Source organism: Sinocyclocheilus anshuiensis, unplaced genomic scaffold (genome assembly GCF_001515605.1).
Source record: "Sinocyclocheilus anshuiensis isolate Anshui unplaced genomic scaffold, SAMN03320099.WGS_v1.1 scaffold223, whole genome shotgun sequence".
NCBI classification, from domain to species: domain Eukaryota; kingdom Metazoa; phylum Chordata; class Actinopteri; order Cypriniformes; family Cyprinidae; genus Sinocyclocheilus; species Sinocyclocheilus anshuiensis.
In genome coordinates this window covers 1,282,286-1,303,273 of record NW_015548214.1, presented here as the reverse complement: position 1 = coordinate 1,303,273, position 20,988 = coordinate 1,282,286, and the positions used below count along the sequence as shown (strand labels likewise).

At 39.4% G+C, this 20,988-nt stretch overlaps 1 protein-coding gene across 1 annotated transcript in view; it reads left to right on the top strand.

Moving 5' to 3' along the window:
• Positions 1-20,988, top strand: part of LOC107653864 (microtubule-actin cross-linking factor 1-like) — a 92,720-nt gene that overhangs the window by 69,232 nt on the left and 2,500 nt on the right. The window contains exons 62-91 of the mRNA XM_016440725.1: positions 363-566; positions 1,149-1,157; positions 2,385-2,610; positions 2,705-2,931; positions 3,525-3,647; positions 3,756-3,857; positions 3,946-4,047; positions 4,130-4,303; positions 4,673-4,828; positions 4,915-5,112; positions 5,328-5,456; positions 5,967-6,149; positions 6,293-6,448; positions 6,590-6,796; positions 6,881-7,000; positions 7,095-7,264; positions 7,362-7,521; positions 7,971-8,165; positions 8,256-8,528; positions 8,649-8,837; positions 8,936-9,047; positions 9,564-9,709; positions 9,859-10,021; positions 10,112-10,266; positions 10,366-10,440; positions 11,162-11,179; positions 12,326-12,443; positions 15,562-15,773; positions 17,518-17,631; positions 18,204-18,309. Of these exons, the coding sequence (XP_016296211.1) occupies positions 363-566; positions 1,149-1,157; positions 2,385-2,610; positions 2,705-2,931; positions 3,525-3,647; positions 3,756-3,857; positions 3,946-4,047; positions 4,130-4,303; positions 4,673-4,828; positions 4,915-5,112; positions 5,328-5,456; positions 5,967-6,149; positions 6,293-6,448; positions 6,590-6,796; positions 6,881-7,000; positions 7,095-7,264; positions 7,362-7,521; positions 7,971-8,165; positions 8,256-8,528; positions 8,649-8,837; positions 8,936-9,047; positions 9,564-9,709; positions 9,859-10,021; positions 10,112-10,266; positions 10,366-10,440; positions 11,162-11,179; positions 12,326-12,443; positions 15,562-15,773; positions 17,518-17,631; positions 18,204-18,309 (4,522 nt within the window). The remainder of the gene's footprint in view (positions 1-362; positions 567-1,148; positions 1,158-2,384; positions 2,611-2,704; positions 2,932-3,524; positions 3,648-3,755; positions 3,858-3,945; positions 4,048-4,129; positions 4,304-4,672; positions 4,829-4,914; positions 5,113-5,327; positions 5,457-5,966; positions 6,150-6,292; positions 6,449-6,589; positions 6,797-6,880; positions 7,001-7,094; positions 7,265-7,361; positions 7,522-7,970; positions 8,166-8,255; positions 8,529-8,648; positions 8,838-8,935; positions 9,048-9,563; positions 9,710-9,858; positions 10,022-10,111; positions 10,267-10,365; positions 10,441-11,161; positions 11,180-12,325; positions 12,444-15,561; positions 15,774-17,517; positions 17,632-18,203; positions 18,310-20,988) is intronic.

The following is a 20,988-nucleotide window of genomic DNA, read 5'->3' as shown; positions in this document are numbered from 1 at the left end:
AACGCATATGAACGTCACCACAAGTCTTAATTACAAGTGAGGATTTTCTCTGGATTTTCTTTAAAATCAGAGTTTCTGAGTTCAGGGCGTGTCAGTGCACAAAAATACCATAGTATTGTACAATTATGATATGTAATGATTCACCTTACAGCCTCTTAATGAATTGAATAAAAATATAAAAGAGCAAAAATGCATGGCATTGCCATCTTGCTCCTGATGTAATTCCGACTTCCCAACTCGTAAATATGCACTTCCCAGGAGGACTTGAATGCACCAATAGACATGGACTAAGACCCACAAAACTTATTTGATGTCATATGTATTAACATCACATGACATGTTTCATATGTTTTCCTGACTAGCTTTTGAGAGAGTCCATCGCTGAGCACAAGCCTCACATAGATAAACTGCTAAAGATCGGTCCACAGCTGGCAGAACTCAGTGCCCAGGAAGGGGCAACATTGAGACAACGTTATAATGAAGCAGAGAGACGTTACCTCAGCATCAAAGAGGAGGTCAAAGGTCAAGCCACAGCACTGGATGAAGCCGTGTCACAGTCTGTCCAGGTATTTGCTGCAAAATGTTAGAATGCTTATTTAGGACTGCTGCCCAGCTTGTTACAGCCCATAGTTCAGCATTACACAGCACAATATCAACTCATTTTGTGTCATCATCATGTTTTTTAGAACACACAAGTATATTTAAGCTATTTAAAATGACACGCATCACCTTTAATTAATCATTGTTTCAGACTAAGGCATTTTTTTTTTAAATAACATCACTGACATCTGACATCATCAGCTGCATTTTGGCTTAATGCTTGTGTTATTGATTCGTCCTGCTGGTCTGTTGCATGTTGTTGAATTAACACATTGTACTGTTTCTCCACCTCCATTCCTTCAAACTCTACTCTACTGTGATGCCACCTGTCCCACTCCTGTGCCCCATATCCTGTCACACTCTCCTTTCCATATCCTGTATCCCCTAAACTTCCCCCTTTCCTGCTTGTTGCAACTCTTCCCTTGAACATTCCCTGCACTTCTCCCTTCCATGTCCATTTGGTCCATCCGTCCACCCATCACTCATGTTTGTGGATGTGCTGTGTGTGTCCATCCCTCCATCATCACTGCTCTCTGCAACACCCTCAGCTGGTAGAGGTAAGAGCATCATCACCCACTGATTTAACTGCTGTATAATGCCTGTATAGGATTGAGAATCAGGAATTTTCAGGAATTCTTTAATCCAGAATATTTTATATCACTCTGTTGAAACTAGTTTTAGCTTACATCGGTTGGCCTATAGACAGTATCTTATTAGTAACAGAAGATGGACAAAATATTAAATATATATTTCAATTAATTTCTTATGTTTAAAAGTATGTAAATCGTACAAATTTCACATTTAACCTGCTCCCTTTACCATTTTGAACATCTTGAAAGAAGCTGTTATATTTTGAAATATATCTTCTTCATTTGCATTAAGGTATTTAGCAGAAGTTTTTATGCAGACCAACTAACAAAAAGTGATTTGCCTTCATGTATGAGACAGATAAACTGAAAGTTAACTTTCTTGCACTACTATTCCAAAGTTTGGGGTCTGTAAGATTTTTAAATATTTTTGAATAAAGTCTCTTATGCTCAACGAGGCTGCATTTATTTGGTCAAAAATACAGTAAACAAGTAATATTGTGAAATATTATTACAATTTAAAATCAGTGTTTTCTATTTTCGTATATTTTAAAATTTAAAGCACCATTACTCCAGTCTTCAGTGTCACATGATCCTTCAGAAATCATTCTAATATGCTGATTTGGTGCTCTAGAAACATTTCTTGTTTTTATAAATGTTGAAAACAGTTCTGCTTAATATTTATGTAGAAACCGTGAAACATTTTCAGGATTATTTGATGAATAGAAAGTTTAAGAAATCTTTTGTAGAATTATAAAGGTTTTTACTGTCACTGATCAATTTAATGCATCCTAGATGAATAAAAGTACTTCCTTCAAAGAAAAGGGGAAAAAAACTATCTTGCTGACCCCAAACTTCCAAATAATAGTGTACAAGTACTGTGTAATACCAATACACCAAATACATTTAAATAAAAAATGTTAATACAAAATTGTAAAAAAAAAAAAATTCATTTCTTTCCACTTTAAAAAGTAGCATACAGGTTTCAGATGCGTCCATGCATGATGAATGTGTCAATATTCTGTGGTGTATTCTGTAATACTTGTCCTAAAGCATTCCTATTATTTAGCACCAACTTCCTCTACCCCTTAGCATGTGTCTGAGATAAATGTTCTCTCCTCCTTATGCCTGGTCCTTCTACAGTTACTTTTGTGTACTGTAGTTGTTCTGATTGTTGTATTCCTTCTCTCCATTCAGTTCCACGATAAGATGGACCCTCTTTTGGAGACTCTGGAAGGTGCAGTTCAACGCTTGCGGCAGCCACCTCCAGTGGCGGCTGAGGTGGAGAAGATCCGGGAGCAACTTGCAGAGCACCGGGTTACAGGACTAGAGCTGGACAAACTCCTTCCATCTTTCAGCGCCCTGTGTGCCCGAGGAGAAGAGCTCATCGGTCGCGCCCCACACGACGATCCTGCCGCCCAGGGTAAAGATCTTTGATCTGAAATGACACTATATGGTTGTATGAAGCGCTTTATCCTATATGTTTTGGTAAATCTGTAATCTGTTCCCATCCTCAGCGGTGCGTTCGCGACTCTTACGGCTGCGTTCTCTGTGGGATGAGATCAGGCAGAGGGCAGAGGAAAGAGAAGGAAAGCTTCAGGATGTTCTAGATCTCGCCGGAAAGTTCTGGGCCGACATGGCCGCTCTGCTGAGCACACTTCGTGACTCTCAGGATATTGTGAAAGATCTGGAGGACCCAGGGGTGGATCCTTCACTTATAAAACAACAAATAGAGGCAGCCGAGGTCAGTCCAACAAGAGAGTCACTAGCAAGACATGATGTTTTTTTTTGGTTTAATCTAATTTTCAGTGGGGATGTACAAAAACTGCATATTTTCAAAACTGACTCGTCTGTAGGATGCCTAAATGGCTAGTCAACTAATCAGTCTTAAAGAAGCTCTGTATTGATCAGTGGTTCGCAACCACTAGGGGGCATCAGCAAAATTACAAGGGAACTGTTAAAAGCAAATAAAATCAATATGTAAACTGAAAGTTATTTCTTGTATAATATTATAATATAATAAAATAATTAATAATAAAATAACAGCATATTTTCCCCCCTTAATAACTGTTGTTTTTAATTGAAGAATAGATTATTGGAACTGAAGAGCAAAATGTAAGCTCTTTGTTCAGTTACAGTTAATAAAAAAAAGATCGAAAACAATCAGCTTTGTCATAATTACAGCAGAAAAACTGTGAATAGCCTAATATAGGGAGCCGTGTGCAGTTTAATAAAACACTCCTTAATGGGATTTTAGAGTAGATCAAACTACATAATATTGTGTCAAGACAACGATCTCAAGAGAATGTAGTCATGATGTTTTTGTCTCACACTCAGGCCATTAAGCAAGAGACAGATGGGCTGAGGGAAGAACTGGAGATCGTACGAACACTTGGAGCTGACCTCATCTTTGCCTGCGGAGAGACTGAGAAACCAGAGGTCAAGAAGACCATCGATGAGGTAAGAGTCTAGAAGAGTGATAAGCCATGTAGGGGACACCCTATTTCACTCACATTTACACAGAATATCTCCCTGTTGTTGATTTTATGTTGGTCCTTTGACACTCAGATGAATGCAGCCTGGGAAGTCTTGAACCGCACGTGGAGAGAGAGAATGGAGAGACTGGAAGAGGCCATGACTGCCTCTGTGCTGTACCAGGATGCTCTTCAGGTGTCTATCACACTATTGGTACCACAAAATCTGCCCTGATTGGTCAAGCCAACTGTGTGTTCACGATCATTGCTTTATATCTCCACAGGGCATGTTTGACTACTTGGACAATGCTGTCATCAAACTGTGTGACATGCCAGCTGTAGGGACAGACCTCAGCACTGTTAAACAACAGATCGAGGAGCTCAAGGTTCGAATCAGACATTGTCTACTCTTATCTCTAAAATCACGTTGAGAAAAAGATTGACCCTTTTTCATTTTACATGACACAGCAATATAAAGTGGAAGTTTACCAGCAACAGATTGACATGGAGAAGCTTTGCCACCAAGGAGAGCTGCTGCTCAAAAAAGTGAGCGACCAAACAGACCGAGACATGATTCAGGAGCCTCTCACTGAGCTACGCCACCTGTGGGATAACTTGGTGGACAAAATCACAATCAGACAGGTGTGGAAATACAGACCATTTTCTTATCTCAGTCTACTTTTGCTTTTACAAAACAATGACTTATAAGACTCTAAATTCAGATGAGCCATGTTCAATAGCATTGTAAAATATAGACAAACACACATTGATAACCTCAGTTTAATGCTCCATAAAGCAGCCTACAGTTAGGCTAATGAATTATGATTGAATTATGAATGTATTAATAATACTAATAATAAAATATTTAACTCATTATTCAATATTGGTATTGTAAAATGAAATGTGAAAACTAATATCAAATCAATTTAAATTCAATTCAACTGCATTTTAGAGGGTAGACAGGAAATGCTCTTACTCTTGATTGTATTTTGATTCTGTCTTCTCTCTCAGCACAAACTGGAGGGTGCACTGTTGGCTCTAGGTCAGTTCCAGCATGCTCTCTCTGAGCTGCAGTCTTGGCTCAGTCACACTCACGCCACACTGGACACCCAGCGACCCATCAGCTCTGACCCCAAGGCCATCGAAATTGAGCTGGCTAAGCATCATGTATGGCATATTTGGGACATTTTTATGTACTCTACTTTTTTATTTCCTTTTTAAAGCAGTTTCCTTTAATCAAGTTGTCTTTGTAGGTTTTAAGAAACGACGTGCTGTCCCATCGGGCTACAGTAGAGACGGTGAACAGTGCAGGCTCTGAGCTTCTGGAGTCCAGTCCTGGAGACGAAATCAACCACCTGAGAGACCAGCTGGATGAGCTCAACCGCAGCTGGAAGAACCTTCTGCTGAAGACTGATGAGAGGCAGAAGCTTTTGGAAGCTGCCCTGCAACAGGTGCTCTAGATATTACGACTGCATCATTATACAGAAAGATCTGATTGAAAGCACCATTAAAAAAACAAGTGCATCTGCATATGTTTGTAGCCTGAAATGCATAATTTGCACGTTTGAAGGGTTGCTGTGCAGCGAGAATGGTTCTCTTTAATATTGTAGTACAGGTGTCCTATCAATTAGCTCATTGTCTTTCCCCTGCATGGTTTCTGTGTCAGGCGGAGGGTTTCCATGGAGAGTTGGAGGAGTTTCTGCTGTGGCTCAGACGCACAGAGAGTCAGCTGTCCGCTGCCAAACCCACAGGTGGCCTGCCTGAGACCGCCAGAGAGCAGCTGCAGCAACACATGGTACACAAAATGAGTTCACCTCTAGTCCACTCATTAGATATCAGCCACTCTCAAATATGCAACTTATTAGAGCATTTATTTTATATGTTGTTGTTGTTATTATTATTATTATAGCAAATAAATATTTATTTATTTAGAATTTTGGGGAGAAAAAAAGAAATTGCATGAAATTAAGAACATTTGTAATATGTTAAATACTGCCTTTGCATTCTATTAGGAAAAACCTAATTGCTTTATATTGTTATTTGTTGACAGTGCTGAATGAATTTTAATATTTTGAATGAGATTTTTTGTTTAAGGTTTAGTAATTTTGTGCTTTTGTCATTTTTATTAGTTTTGTTTTTTATGTCATGTCTATTTAGCTTTAATTTATTGGTTTTAGTAATTTACTTAAACATTTTATTTCAGTTAGTTTCCAAAATTTCTAATATTCGATAAAGTTTTTCATCTGTTAGTTATATTTAATATAGTTATATATAATCAACTTATCCTGCTCTTTCCTGTTTGTAGGAGCTTCAGGCTCAGTTGACCCAGAGGACTGAGCAGTACCATCGGCTACTGGATCAGGGAGAGTCCATTCTGCTGGCCAGAGGAGGGGAGGATGCAGGACCTGGTACCACCCAGACCCAGCAAAACCTGGCCATGCTACAGAACAAGTGGGCCAGTCTCAATACCAAAATGGATGACAGAAGGGTGAGGGATCCAAAGACAGATTCATGACCTTACATCCATGTTTAAATAACAGATTTGATCATTAATGAACAGATGAATGAAGTATCCTTTTCTGCTTCCCAATCCTAAGATGCCTCTGCCTGTGTGTTCGTCTCTTTCCACAGGATAAACTGGAGGAAGCCGTCTCGTTGGCGACAGGATTCCAGACCTCCCTGCAGGACACCATAAACTGGCTGACACAGGCAGAGCAGACTCTCAACATGGCTCAGCCACCCAGCCTCATTCTCGACACCGTCCTATTCCAGATAGATGAGCACAAGGTTGGTCAGAAAATGTGACTTGCTTAAGTAGTATACATATTTTTTGCTTTTGATAAGAGGGGAATAATGCTACTGTTTATGTAAAAGAATTTAATACTTTTGAGTAACGTAAGTCCTTGTTTTCATTCCTGTATATTTCAGGTGTTTGTGAATGAGGTGAACACTCACAGAGAGCAGGTTCTGGCTCTGGAGAAAGCTGGCTCTCAGCTGCGGTTTGCCAGTCTCAAACAGGATGTGGTTCTCATCAAGAACCTGCTGCTCAGTGTACAGGCCCGCTGGGACAAACTGGTGCAGAGATCACTAGACCGAGGACGTCACCTGGATGAGGCCCGCAAGAGAGCCAAACAGGTACTTTTTGGTTTACCTCACTCTGTCTATGTTGCTCTGTTCATGCCTTTCTCTGTCTGATGTTGGTAGTCTTCTCTTGTCTAGTTTCATGAGGCCTGGAGGAAACTGACAGACTGGTTAGAGGAAGCAGAGAGCAGGCTGGACTCTGAGTTGGAAATTTCTAATGAGCCTGACAAGATTAAAATCCAGCTGGCCAAACATAAGGTACAGCACCATGCATGCATTAAAATGCTTTGTGAAGTTGAAAACTTTTAGACTTGTCTCTCATGCCCTCTATCTGTTAATCACTGTACTGCAGGAGTTCCAGAAGTCTCTTGGCTCCAAGCAGCCAGTGTATGACACCACAGTGCGCTCTGGGAAGGCCATGAGAGACAAGGCAACACTGCCAGCAGACACACAAAAACTGGACAACTTGTTGGGCGAGGTCCGTGACAAATGGGACACAGTTTGTGGAAAGAGCGTGGAGAGGTGAGAAATTCTGCCATATGGCTTCACCCATTTGGGTAATGATTGAATGTTGAATGAAGTGAAGAAAAGAAAATAATTTGGAATGTTTTCTCCTCAGACAACACAAGTTGGAGGAAGCCCTCTTGTTCTCAGGTCAGTTTGCTGAGGCTCTCCAGGCACTTGTTGACTGGCTATATCGTGTGGAACCTCAGCTTGCAGAGGACCAGCCTGTCCATGGAGATCTGGATCTTGTTTCCAACCTAATGGACTCCCATAAGGTACTAATGGGGTGATTCTCAGGAAACCTTGCTTTTAAAGACTTGCGTCAACAAATTTCCTATTTAGTCATTAATAACAAGGTAAAGTATCTGTGAGTATTAAAGTAGTACAATTTTACTCAGTTTAATCATTTTTTTACCAATTACCACAATAGTCTGAAGATGTCAATACCATTAGGAGAGTTGATTAGTAACAGTCAAGCACAGTTACTTGAAATTGTGAAAATGTGCATATTTTTAAATCAACATTTTTATTTGATATTGACTGATTTCTCTCATTACCGCAACCGCTTCCACAAGTTACTACCTAATATTCAATATTTTTTCTCAATATTTTTTGATCACATTGTGTCATCACTTACACAGTGAGGCTTGAATTAGACCTTATACTAGGCATTTCTGTGTAGGACAGAGTTTTAAGCAGTAGTGCTTTATTTATTGTTCCTCAGGTCTTCCAGAAAGAGCTGGGAAAAAGGACCAGTAGTGTACAGGCTCTGAAGCGGTCTGCCCGAGAGCTGATGGAGACGGGCCGGGACGACACCGCCTGGGTCAAAGTTCAACTGCAGGAGCTTAGCAACCGCTGGGAAACAGTCTGTGCCCTGTCTGTTTCAAAACAGACTCGCCTCCAGCAGGCCCTCAAACAGGTACGTCTGACTGTTTTTAGGTTTTGAATGAAACCAAGAGTAGTGTAAATATTTTCTTCTGACTGTCTATTTTTGTCTCTTTTTCTGCAGGCAGAGGAGTTCCGCACAGCTGTTCAGATGTTGCTGGAGTGGCTTTCGGAGGCAGAGCAAACTTTGCGCTTCCGGGGCGTCCTGCCAGAGGAGGTAGAGACGCTGCAGGCACTACTGCACACACACCGGGATTTCATGCAGACAGTGGAGGAGAAGAGAGTGGATGTCAATAAAGCTGCTGGCATGGGTGAAGCCATCCTAGCTGTGTGCCACCCAGACTGCATCACAACCATCAAACACTGGATCACCATCATCAGAGCTCGTTTTGAAGAGGTATGAAGCCTGTCTGGGCCAAAAGTTAGATAAATGATAGTCAAGCAAATGTCTCAACCTAATATAATGTCTGAAGTGCGTATATAATACAAATGTAATATTATAATATTTGCACTACAGGTGCTGACATGGACCAAACAGCACGAGCAGCGCTTGGAGACGGCTCTGACTGAATTGCTCAACAATGCTGCACTACTGGAGGAGCTGTTGTCATGGCTACAGTGGGCGGAGACCACACTGGTGCAGCAGGATACTGAACCACTCCCCCAGGACATTCCTCAACTGAAGACACTAATTACAGAGCATCAGGTGAGCGGGACACCTCCATTCATCAGCGGGCCCTTTTAATATTAATTGCATTGTTTAGTGCTGAGAGGTTTCTTATTGGTTTTGTATTCTTCCATCAGGTGTTTATGGAAGAAATGACTCGGAAACAGCCTGATGTTGACAAAGTGACAAAGACATACAAGAGGAAACCAGCAGAACATCCCAGCAGCCTGTCAGACAGGAGAGGGGCCCGTAAGAGACTTTATTCTCATCTGCACTCATGCTGCATACAAACACAAAACCTTTACATTCGTTACTGTTCAAATGTTTGTGGTTGGTATGGTTTTTTAAAAATGTTTTTAAAAGAAGTATCTTATGCTGGGCAGCATTTATTTTTTATTTGATTAAAAATACAGTAAAATGTTATGAAATATTATTTCAATTATTGCAACCTTTGAGCAGAAGTGTAGATTTGAGCTACAATAACTGTGCTCACTGCTTAATACTGTGCAGTGTATACTGTATACTGCCTATTATGTTTTAAAAATAGGATGTGAAAGAGATTAAGCAATTATAAAGGATACAAATGAGAAAAATAGAAATTTAAGGTCAAGTCAAGCACAGTGCATTGTGTAGTCAGTCACTAAGGTATCCCATATGTACAATAAACGTGTATGCTGTGCATAGTATGCATACTAATATACCTCAGAATTCACTTAGTACAGTAGTATGCTATTCTGAACATACTTTTCTGTGCCCTCCTTACAGGAAAACACCAGCAACAACAGCACTCAGTACAGGTAACCGGTGGTAACCCTCGCCTCACCCAGCTCTGCTCCCACTGGCAACAAGTGTGGCTGCTCGCCCTTGATCGCCAGCGCAAGCTGAATGATGCTCTCGACAGACTAGAGGAGGTATTGCATCTATTACTACATTATTATTATTATTACTATTCTTTTTTTACTCTTAATTTTACTCTGTGTAATAGTAGTAAAATAAGTGATTTAAAATGATGGAAACTGAACAGTAGAAGTAATAACTCGTGACTTTTCTCCACTCACAGCTTAAAGAGTTTGCCAACTTTGACTTTGATGTGTGGAGGAAGAAATACATGCGCTGGATGAACCACAAGAAGTCTCGAGTCATGGACTTCTTCCGACGCATCGACAAGGACCAGGATGGAAAGATCACTCGCCAAGAGTTTATCGATGGCATCTTGGCATCAAGTACGTCCTCATGGACTTGCCTGCTAATCTTAGTTTTCATGTACCTTTTCTAAATGCCAGTTTTAACTATGCTTTTTTTTTTTTTTGCAGAGTTTCCTACCAGCAAGCTGGAGATGACAGCTGTTGCTGATATCTTTGACCGTGATTGTGATGGCTACATCGACTACTATGAATTTGTGGCTGCTTTGCACCCTAACAAAGATGCTTACAGACCCACAACAGACGCTGATAAGATCGAAGATGAGGTATGGACGATGACAAGAAAACGAATGTTGTGGATTTGGCATGATAATGAACTTTTGATGTGTTTAAGCTGAATTAAATCCACATTTTTTGTATCCCAGGTCACCAGACAAGTGGCCCAGTGCAAGTGTGCCAAGAGGTTTCAGGTTGAGCAGATTGGAGAGAACAAGTACAGGGTGAGAATCGGGTGCCCAATAGTAATAATCAAGCAAGAATTAAATGCATTTAATATGACATTTATAAAGGTACATAAATGAGCTGCTTTATCACCACACCTCCTCATTCCGATCATACCCGAGCTTGCCATTGTAATATTAAGACTCTAACCAGCATCACACTCTTTCAGTTACATCAGTATGACTTGGTCATTTTGGAATAAAGGTGCCTTGGCAGTTTTGTGTGTGTATGCAGTACCACCATAACACTTCACACCCAACTAATGATCAACCCATCAGACGTGGCTGCTGCAGTCAAGATCACTGAGTGGTCTTTCATACCTCAGCATCATTATCCACTGGTTAATGATCTTTGACAAGACCGTTTACTAACTTATTGCATTGCACAGGCTGCAGATCCACAATGCTAACTCCACACCCTGATGTTTGTCCGTCTTTGTCTGTCTTTTTACTACTTCACTTTCTGTGGTGGCCTCATTGTGTTTGTTTTCAAGCAGCCATTCACAAGCACTCTACCCTGCTTATAGCAACAAATCACCAAGCTCCCCATGGGCATTTCCTCCATTGTATGCTATCTTTAGGAATAGTTAAAAGGAAATGAATCATTATACCAAAATAAAAGGTTAATGTGTTTATGTCTGTATCTGTTATTTCACTCTTTTTTTTTTCTTTTCTTTCCTCTTGTTTTATTCCTCCTCCATGTGCACCGGACTTTTTGTAGTTCTTCCTTGGGAATCAGGTAAAGTGAACAGTGTGTTTGTGGCATGTTCTCTGAAATCTGTTGCCTTTGCACAGTTCCCATGAGCTCCCACTGTAGAAGCTGGTCTTTTATTCTGGGGTTTTTCAGACAGCCAGATCTAAATCAGTACACAGGACAGTTTCTGCATGGACTAGCTAAGAATTCCCTGTGGACAGCCCACATTCTTGGCTGCTGTCTGAAATGGGGATTTCTTTAGTGCCTTCCTGCTTTCTCAGTGGGCATTTCCTGTCTGGGAGACAAAAAATGCAGTACTATTGCCAAAATATTAAATGCATTTATATACGCCTTCCAAATCCAGAGGCAAATTTCAAAGGTTCAGCTTATGTGTTGTGGTTGGGATGTGCTTGTTTTTTTATTGAAAATGATTTATCATGATCAGGAAATGGTTCAGATTTACAGGGCTTTCTGTTATGACTTTTTTGGCTTTTGGTGGAGGAAAACTATCCAGTGGCTGATTTCTTGACTTAGTGAAAATAAACCTTCAACCAAAGCAATTCTTTGAAGTAAAAAAAGAGAAATTCTAGAGAATTGCTGTGGTGTGGTGTTTATTGTAGAGATGGGATTTGAACTTGGCAAGCTTTAACATTAATCATGTAGATTTTAAAAAACGTGGTTTGCTGCATGTCGCAGTGTGATTTCCTTTGATTTGCCTGGTGCTTCATAATATAATTAGTATAATTAACTAATTTGAATATGATCTTAAAGGAATAGTTCACCCATTGTAATTCAGATTATTTGCTAAACCTCATGTTATTTCAAACTTGAGTGTTTTTTTTTTCTTCTTCTGTGGAACATAAATGGAAAGATTTTGAGGAACTTTCATGCAAATCGTATTACAAATGCAAGTCCTTCAAAAATTTTCACTTTTTTTTTTTTTTTCCACAAAATGGTCTGGAACAACATGAGCAGAATTTTGGGGTGGACTAGCCCTTTAAAAGACATTCTGAAATTATAATCCTTTATCTCTCTGTCTGTCCTGTTCCCTCTCTTATCCACGTTCTTTCCTCGAACAACATGAGCAGAATTTTGGGGTGGACTAGCCCTTTAAAAGACATTCTGAAATTATAATCCTTTATCTCTCTGTCTTTATCCACTCTTCCTCTTCTTTCCTTTGCTTTTCCTCAGTTCGGAGACTCACAGCAGCTGCGTCTTGTACGAATCCTGCGCAGTACAGTCATGGTTCGAGTTGGAGGAGGGTGGATGGCACTGGATGAATTCCTGGTGAAGAACGACCCTTGTCGAGGTAAGTCTGACATAACAGCTGGAGGAAACTTGCTCTTTAGGGACATGAAATTGATTCCAGGAAGTGCTCAACACTGACAGACAGAGTTGTTGACACAGCATTATTCATATTTCCACTCAATACTTTTATCATTTATCTCATAATCTTTCACTCATGTATTCATTCTTTTCTATGAGTGTTCTCATCTTATCAGTACTATCTGAGTTCACGCTCATCTCATCTTCCATCACTTCCTATGACTTCCTGACCTCTTTCCCATGGTGGTTGTTTTTATATGCATGGCCTACACATTTGGCCCTTTCTTTCTCTTTCTCCCTCTCATCCTCCTTTTTTATTTTGTACAATTGTAGTGCATGGTGCATGTTCCTTAGGTCTCTCCCTCTCTCTTTCTCTGCCCCTTCCCCTATCTCTCTTTATCTCTCCCCAGTGCAACATCCAGGACTTAAAATCTTCCGTTCTGACTCCAGCAGCTCCATATCATCTCACATAGGTTGGGTTTTTCTCTCTCCTTCTAGTTCGGATATTCTTCTTTTTCACTAGTTTGGTTTCCCTCTCTTTTCCTCTTTTTCACTCACACCTGGTTCTTTGTTGCTTTGCTGTGCTTTGCTGACCGTGACACTGATTCTAATCGGCCCCCACCCTCATGCCTGGAGCTCATAATGAATCAGTTGCACTTTGAGAATTCTGGCTCAGTCGTGTTTACATAACTTCCTGCATTTTGATTTGAGATACTTAATGCATATTTATATTCCAAAAATGGTGTTTGTAGACAGTTTATTCCCTTTTGTTGCCAAGCAAGAGATCTTAATGGAAAAGTTCACCCAAACATCTTTCTAAACATGTATGACTTTTTTTCTTTTGTAAAACATAAAAGAAGATATTTTGAAGAATGTTTAAGCTGCTCTTCTATACAATGCAAGTAAATGAGGAATGCTAGATTTAACGTCAGTAACGTTAAACACAAATCAATTTGAGGTGATTGACATATGCTAAATTTCTCATTAATACATGTTTGGAACGAATTGAAGGTGAGTAAACGATGACCGAATTTTCATTTTTGGGTGAACTATCCCTTTCAACAGAACGTGAGTGTGCGTATGTGACTCTTTCTGTGGGATGGTGTGAATGCGTGTTTTCATGTTGTCTCTTGTGTCTCTCAGTGACGGTCACTCCTGGCTATTTCTGCTGCAGAGGTACCTCATCTTCTCTCCTTTCTCACCTCTTAACTCTTTTCCTGTTTGACGGCATCTGTCTGTCTATTCCATTCTGAGCCTCTAAACCTTTTTGTCCAGCTTTGTGTCCATCCTATCACTGCTGTGTCTTTTAGTGTATGTGTGTGAGCGTGTGAGGTCTATGTGTCAGCTAGCATCATGCTAGCCATTCAAACCAGGCTTGGCCAGGCCTGGACTCGATTCCTTTCATGTGTGTCCTGGATGAATATTGCAAGTGTAAAAGCATCCAGGACCCAGGGTGTGGCCAGGCTTGGGGTTTCTAATATTGTTTGAAGCAACTCTTGAAGAGCAATTACTCATGGAGAAATGAATTACAGGCCCCACCAGGTTTGTGGGGAGGAAATTATATGGTGCGGCAGTTATCGACTGCCCTGCTCTGACTGGGTTTGATGGAAAAGTGAGTATCATGCAGTGTTGGGGAAGCTACTTTGAAACTGTAGCTTGCCACGCTAAAAGCTACTTATAATTTATAGTTGAAGTACAGTAAAATCACACTTTTTGAAAAATTAATTAGCCACACTACACACTAATACCAAAACAGTAGCTAAGGACACAAACTATGTAAGTGACTGACCACTGATAGTTTATGGCAATGTCAAATCAAGTGGCTTTTGTTTATTTTAAGAAAGATAGATAAGGTCATTTTTAAGCAAAACATTTCACAAAAAGACGTTTGTTAGATAATACAGCAGTTGAATCACTGTTCTGGATTAAGACAAAAGAATTGTGACACTTTGTAGTTGTCAAATATTAGTGGGTCAGGTTGGCGATTAATGTGATGAACTACATCTGTGGTTAGGACACCTGCTAAACTTGAGGAAAATTGGCTTAATAAATACAACTAATTGGAAACCAGTGTTATTTTAGTATTATTTTTACACTACTAAAGTTTTTATGTATATTTTAATAGCTTTAATAAATTAATTAGCTTTTTTTTTTTTACATTTTAGTAATTTGGTTATGTGCTTGTCTTTTTTTTTTTTATGTTTCTATTTACTTTAGCTTATTTTAGCCAAGGCAACATTAAGTTTTTCATCTAATATTTAGATTTAGCTTTTTTCAATTAATGAAAAAATTTTATAGTTTACTTTTATTTTTTAGTTAACAATAACAGAACACCCTACATTTATATAACTTTGTTGAAAACATTGATGAACAGCAGCATTTGATTAAATGTTTTGCTACAAAACAGTAGGCATAAAATATTATGCAGGGACTGAATGAATGCGCAATGAATTATCTAAACGATTACCTAAAATCCCAGTATAAGGGAGTGGTGTTTGATTGTTGCATTTTGCTCGTATGTAAGGCTACATGCTATGTCCTATTGTAACACTACTGAAAAATGTAACTGAATTTTCTGTGCTTTTAGTTAGATACTCCCCAACACTGACCACAGCTACTGCTGCCATTGTGCACAGCCCTCTCTCTCTCTCAGCTGGCTGCTCTGGTCTGTGTGTTGTGCAAGGGCTGCTGCGTTGGGTGTCTTGTTATTGAGAATGCTCCATGGAAGCTTGCGTTGGTTTTCAGTGTTTGCTAAAAGCATTATCAGGCATGACCCTCAGGTATCTGTCAACGCTGTTTATGCGTGTGCACTCTTTTACGTGGTGGGCTGAGGGAAGCTGTGCTTTTTTCTTTTTTTTTTTTAGTGAGTTCTTGTTTTGAAGATGCTTGCTCTGACTCACTTCACTGTTAACCCCCTGCATCGTGTCCACCACGCACACTGACCGCTTTTAAAGTGGGTAAACGATCCCTCTGTCTGCATTGAATCAAAGCAGTGGGCCGGAGGAAGTGCTGACTCTCTCCACTCACACTGCTCTCCGCCTAATCATCGTCCCTTACGGCCTAGCAGCTGATTTAATTTCTCCTCCTTTCATTTTCTGCAGCTCGTGGACGTACCAACCTGGAGCTTCGAGAAAAGTTCATTCTTCCAGAGGGAGCTACGCAGGGTCTGGCAGCCTTCCGGTCCCGGGGGCGGCGATCCAAACCTTCGTCACGCACTGCCTCACCCACCCGTTCATCTTCATCTGCATCGCACAGCGCCCACAGCTGCGCCTCTCTACCCTCTGCACCCGCAACGCCCACAGCCTCCTCAAGGGTGAGTGACCCCATATTACACTCCATAAGGATATAACCCGTACTTGCTGTTTGTTGTGGGAGCATGCTTATACACTAATATTTTCATGAAAAATCTCTAAAAATCAGTCTCACACAGTTTACTTGTATCATATGTTACTGTTCAAAGGTTTGGGGTCAGTAAGATTTTTCTTTTTGAAAGACGATAATACATTTATTCAGCAAGGATGCATTTCATTTATCAAAAATAACATTAAGTACTTTCAAAAGATTTAGCTTTGCCATCACAGAATATATATTGAATTATATTCAACCAGAAAACAGTTATTTTAAAGTTTTTAGTGTATTTTTGGTCAAATAAACAGCCTTGGTGAGCATCAGAGACTTCTTTAAAAAAAAAAACATTAAAAATCTTACCGACCCGAAACATTTGAACTGTAAATTGAACATTTAATCACTGTTTATCTAGATATACAGTTGTGCTTGTTTACAAGCATTTGTATAGACAGCGTTTGCAGAATCGGTAATGATGTTTAGCATTTTACAAAAACAAGAGATAAAATCTTAAAATTACTACTGCCCTGAAGATGCTGATGCATAACAGATATGTGCATGTCTTTGCATATATATATATATGTATATATGCGGTACAAAATAGGAGACAAAATCCAATTATAATGAGAAATATCTTGCAGACTCTTTACAGTTGAGCACAACTGTAGATTCTCTTGCAAAAGCATTGGTAATTAATGTCCTTTTTCGCATAACACATAACATTATACTTCATATCTGAGTGTTCTTCATGGTCTTTACATAAATCTGTGTGTTTCATGAGTATTTGAATATGTCTGATTGCTTGTATTTTATGTTGTCATCTAAAGTTTAAACACTGCCTTTTTGGATTTTTTCAATACACACCAATACATTTTTTTTTTTTTTTTAAGCAAGGATGCATTAAATTGATTGAAAGTGCCAGTGAAGGCATTAAGAATGTTACAAAAGATTTCTGGTTCAAGTAAATGCTGTTCTATATATTAAGCACAGCAATTTATATTATAAAATAAGAAATGTTTCTTGAGCACCAAATCAGCATATTAGAATGGCTGCTGAAAATTCAGCGTTGCCATCACATGATTAAATTACATTTTAAAATATATTCCAATAGAAAACAGTTATTTCAAATTGTAATAATATTTCACAATATCGCTGTTTTTACTGCAATTTCATCAAATAAATGTGGCCTTGGTGAGCATAAGAGACTTCTTTTAAAAACATTAAAAAACTCTTACAGACCCCAAACTTTTGAACGGTAGTGTGTGTGTGTTTATGTATATTGTTATAAAATATTTTTTAAGGCCGACATATCAGTCTGTCACTAATCCTTAAGATGTCTTGAAATCAGCAGTGTGGTGTCTCCTTTTTGGTGGATGGTTTCTCTGTGTCTCTGATTGTGGTGTTTGTTTACATTGTTGTTTTGGGATCAGGACATGATCACTACTGTCTCTGCATGTCAAAATCATATTGTCATCTGTGAGATTTTTATTTGTTCTTTGTCTTTTTGTCCCTATCCCCTCCCTTGCTTGGAAAATGTGCCTTCCTCCACCCTTCCTCCCTGTTTGTTCTCATCTCCACCTACAAAAACACTATTCTCTGCCATGCTGCATCATCTCCCTCCACTTTACTCTTTTTCCATTTATCCTGGCTTCTTCCCACTGCTTTTTTGCTACTTGGCTCTTCCTCGTCCTATTTGCTACCGCATTTCCCAGTCCTCCCAATCCCAATCTCGTGGCTATGCCAAGCCCTGGCTGGCACACAGTAAAACTCCAACACCAACCAAGTGCCAGTCCTGCCCAGAGCACAGCCAGACCCCTGGGCATGAGGTAACACACTGCCCCCTCCCAGTGCGCTAACACACTAACAGTAAAAGCTTTAAGTGCGGCCTGATCAACCAAGTGCCAGTCCTGCCCAGAGCACAGCCAGACCCCTGGGCATGAGGTAACACACTTACCCCCTCCCAGTGCGCTAACACACTAACAGTAAAAGCTTTAAGTGCGGCCTGAGCTCAACAATTGGGAAGGACCTGAGGTAGATGGCTCAGTCAACTCTGTGACCCTTATATGTTGCTAAAGAGTGTAAACTGTGACCTTATGCAGCTTAGTCTCCAGTGTGATAACAGACAGATGTAGCTGGCTTGAGAAACAGTTTCAGTTCATTTCATGTTCATCAAGAAATCATTCTGTTAAACCATCTTATGTGATGACAGATTTTCATCGTCCAGGTCTTGGCAGAGAGTCTGGTAGAACGTAACCAAAAGTAGCTGGATTTTTCCAGAAAACAAATTCCAGTTACTTTTAGCTACATTTGACCAGATTTATCTGTTAGTTTTATTATCCGTAGCTACACAGGACAAATCTGGCCTTTTGTAATAAACGTTCTCTCTTTGCTTTTATAGGGAGGCTCCACATCTAAGCTGAAAAGACCAACTTTCCATTCCAGCCGTGGCTCCTTAACTGGTGAGAATGGTGGAACACCAACCGCTACTAAACCTGGACGCTCCGGTACGAAACTGCTTCACTCAGTCAGACTTTTTAAACTGATGTGAATTGATCTAATCTCCAGTGTTGGGAAAGCTACACTAAAACTATAACATCACAAAGTACACTGAAAGAGTAACACGCATTTTCTGTAAAGCAGCTTTGAAACGGTATTGTGAAAAGCTCTATAAAAATCTACTTGAATGTAGGTGTAACTGAAGGTACTAACAGACCCTTCTGAAAAACATAGTTAGCTACACTACAAGCTTATAACAAAAAGTATTGAATATTGAAGCCATTTAAGAGGGCAGTATATTTTAGTGCTGCAACCAATAAGTTTGTGATTTTTACGTTCAAGATAATCTTCACAAATAACATTTATGAATTTTGAATCCTAACTACAATCGGCTAGAGTAAAAAGCTAAAGGTAGGCTATAATTGAACACTTCATCATCACCACCACTCTTTCAGTCTTTAAGATCTACAAGTTGGAAAGTTTGAGTTATAAAAAATAGTTTGCAAGAGAATGACTCTAAACAAAATGAGGCTGTTAAAGTGGACTAGTGTTAGTTAGTTTAGTTTATTGTCCTTTTGGAAATTATTTTTGTGTCTCTGGCAACTCTTCAGTGATCAACAACAATAATTAACAAATATAAACATCAACAGGTTACAACACATTACAAATAAATAAAATCTTAAAATTACTACTGCCCTGAAGATGCTGATGCATAACAGATATGTGCATGTCTTTGCATATATATATATATGTATATATGCGGTACAAAATAGGAGACAAAATCCAATTATAATGAGAAATATCTTGCAGACTCTTTACAGTTGAGCACAACTGTAGATTCTCTTGCAAAAGCATTGGTAATTAATGTCCTTTTTCGCATAACACATAACATTATACTTCATATCTGAGTGTTCTTCATGGTCTTTACATAAATCTGTGTGTTTCATGAGTATTTGAATATGTCTGATTGCTTGTATTTTATGTTGTCATCTAAAGTTTAAACACTGCCTTTTTGGATTTTTTCAATACACACCAATACATTTTTTTTTTTTTTTTAAGCAAGGATGCATTAAATTGATTGAAAGTGCCAGTGAAGGCATTAAGAATGTTACAAAAGATTTCTGGTTCAAGTAAATGCTGTTCTATATATTAAGCACAGCAATTTATATTATAAAATAAGAAATGTTTCTTGAGCACCAAATCAGCATATTAGAATGGCTGCTGAAAATTCAGCGTTGCCATCACATGATTAAATTACATTTTAAAATATATTCCAATAGAAAACAGTTATTTCAAATTGTAATAATATTTCACAATATCGCTGTTTTTACTGCAATTTCATCAAATAAATGTGGCCTTGGTGAGCATAAGAGACTTCTTTTAAAAACATTAAAAAACTCTTACAGACCCCAAACTTTTGAACGGTAGTGTGTGTGTGTTTATGTATATTGTTATAAAATATTTTTTAAGGCCGACATATCAGTCTGTCACTAATCCTTAAGATGTCTTGAAATCAGCAGTGTGATGTCTCCTTTTTGGTGGATGGTTTCTCTGTCTCTGATTGTGGTGTTTGTTTACATTGTTGTTTTGGGATCAGGACATGATCACTACTGTCTCTGCATGTCAAAATCATATTGTCATCTGTGAGATTTTTATTTGTTCTTTGTCTTTTTGTCCCTATCCCCTCCCTTGCTTGGAAAATGTGCCTTCCTCCACCCTTCCTCCCTGTTTGTTCTCATCTCCACCTACAAAAACACTATTCTCTGCCATGCTGCATCATCTCCCTCCACTTTACTCTTTTTCCATTTATCCTGGCTTCTTCCCACTGCTTTTTTGCTACTTGGCTCTTCCTCGTCCTATTTGCTACCGCATTTCCCAGTCCTCCCAATCCCAATCTCGTGGCTATGCCAAGCCCTGGCTGGCACACAGTAAAACTCCAACACCAACCAAGTGCCAGTCCTGCCCAGAGCACAGCCAGACCCCTGGGCATGAGGTAACACACTTACCCCCTCCCAGTGCGCTAACACACTAACAGTAAAAGCTTTAAGTGCGGCCTGATCTCAACAATTGGGAAGGACCTGAGGTAGATGGCTCAGTCAACTCTGTGACCCTTATATGTTGCTAAAGAGTGTAAACTGTGACCTTATGCAGCTTAGTCTCCAGTGTGATAACAGACAGATGTAGCTGGCTTGAGAAACAGTTTCAGTTCATTTCATGTTCATCAAGAAATCATTCTGTTAAACCATCTTATGTGATGACAGATTTTCATCGTCCAGGTCTTGGTAGAGAGTCTGGTAGAACGTAACCAAAAGTAGCTGGATTTTTCCAGAAAACAAATTCCAGTTACTTTTAGCTACATTTGACCAGATTTATCTGTTAGTTTTATTATCCGTAGCTACACAGGACAAATCTGGCCTTTTGTAATAAACGTTCTCTCTTTGCTTTTATAGGGAGGCTCCACATCTAAGCTGAAAAGACCAACTTTCCATTCCAGCCGTGGCTCCTTAACTGGTGAGAATGGTGGAACACCAACCGCTACTAAACCTGGACGCTCCGGTACGAAACTGCTTCACTCAGTCAGACTTTTTAAACTGATGTGAATTGATCTAATCTCCAGTGTTGGGAAAGCTACACTAAAACTATAACATCACAAAGTACACTGCACGCATTTTACGCATTTTCTGTAA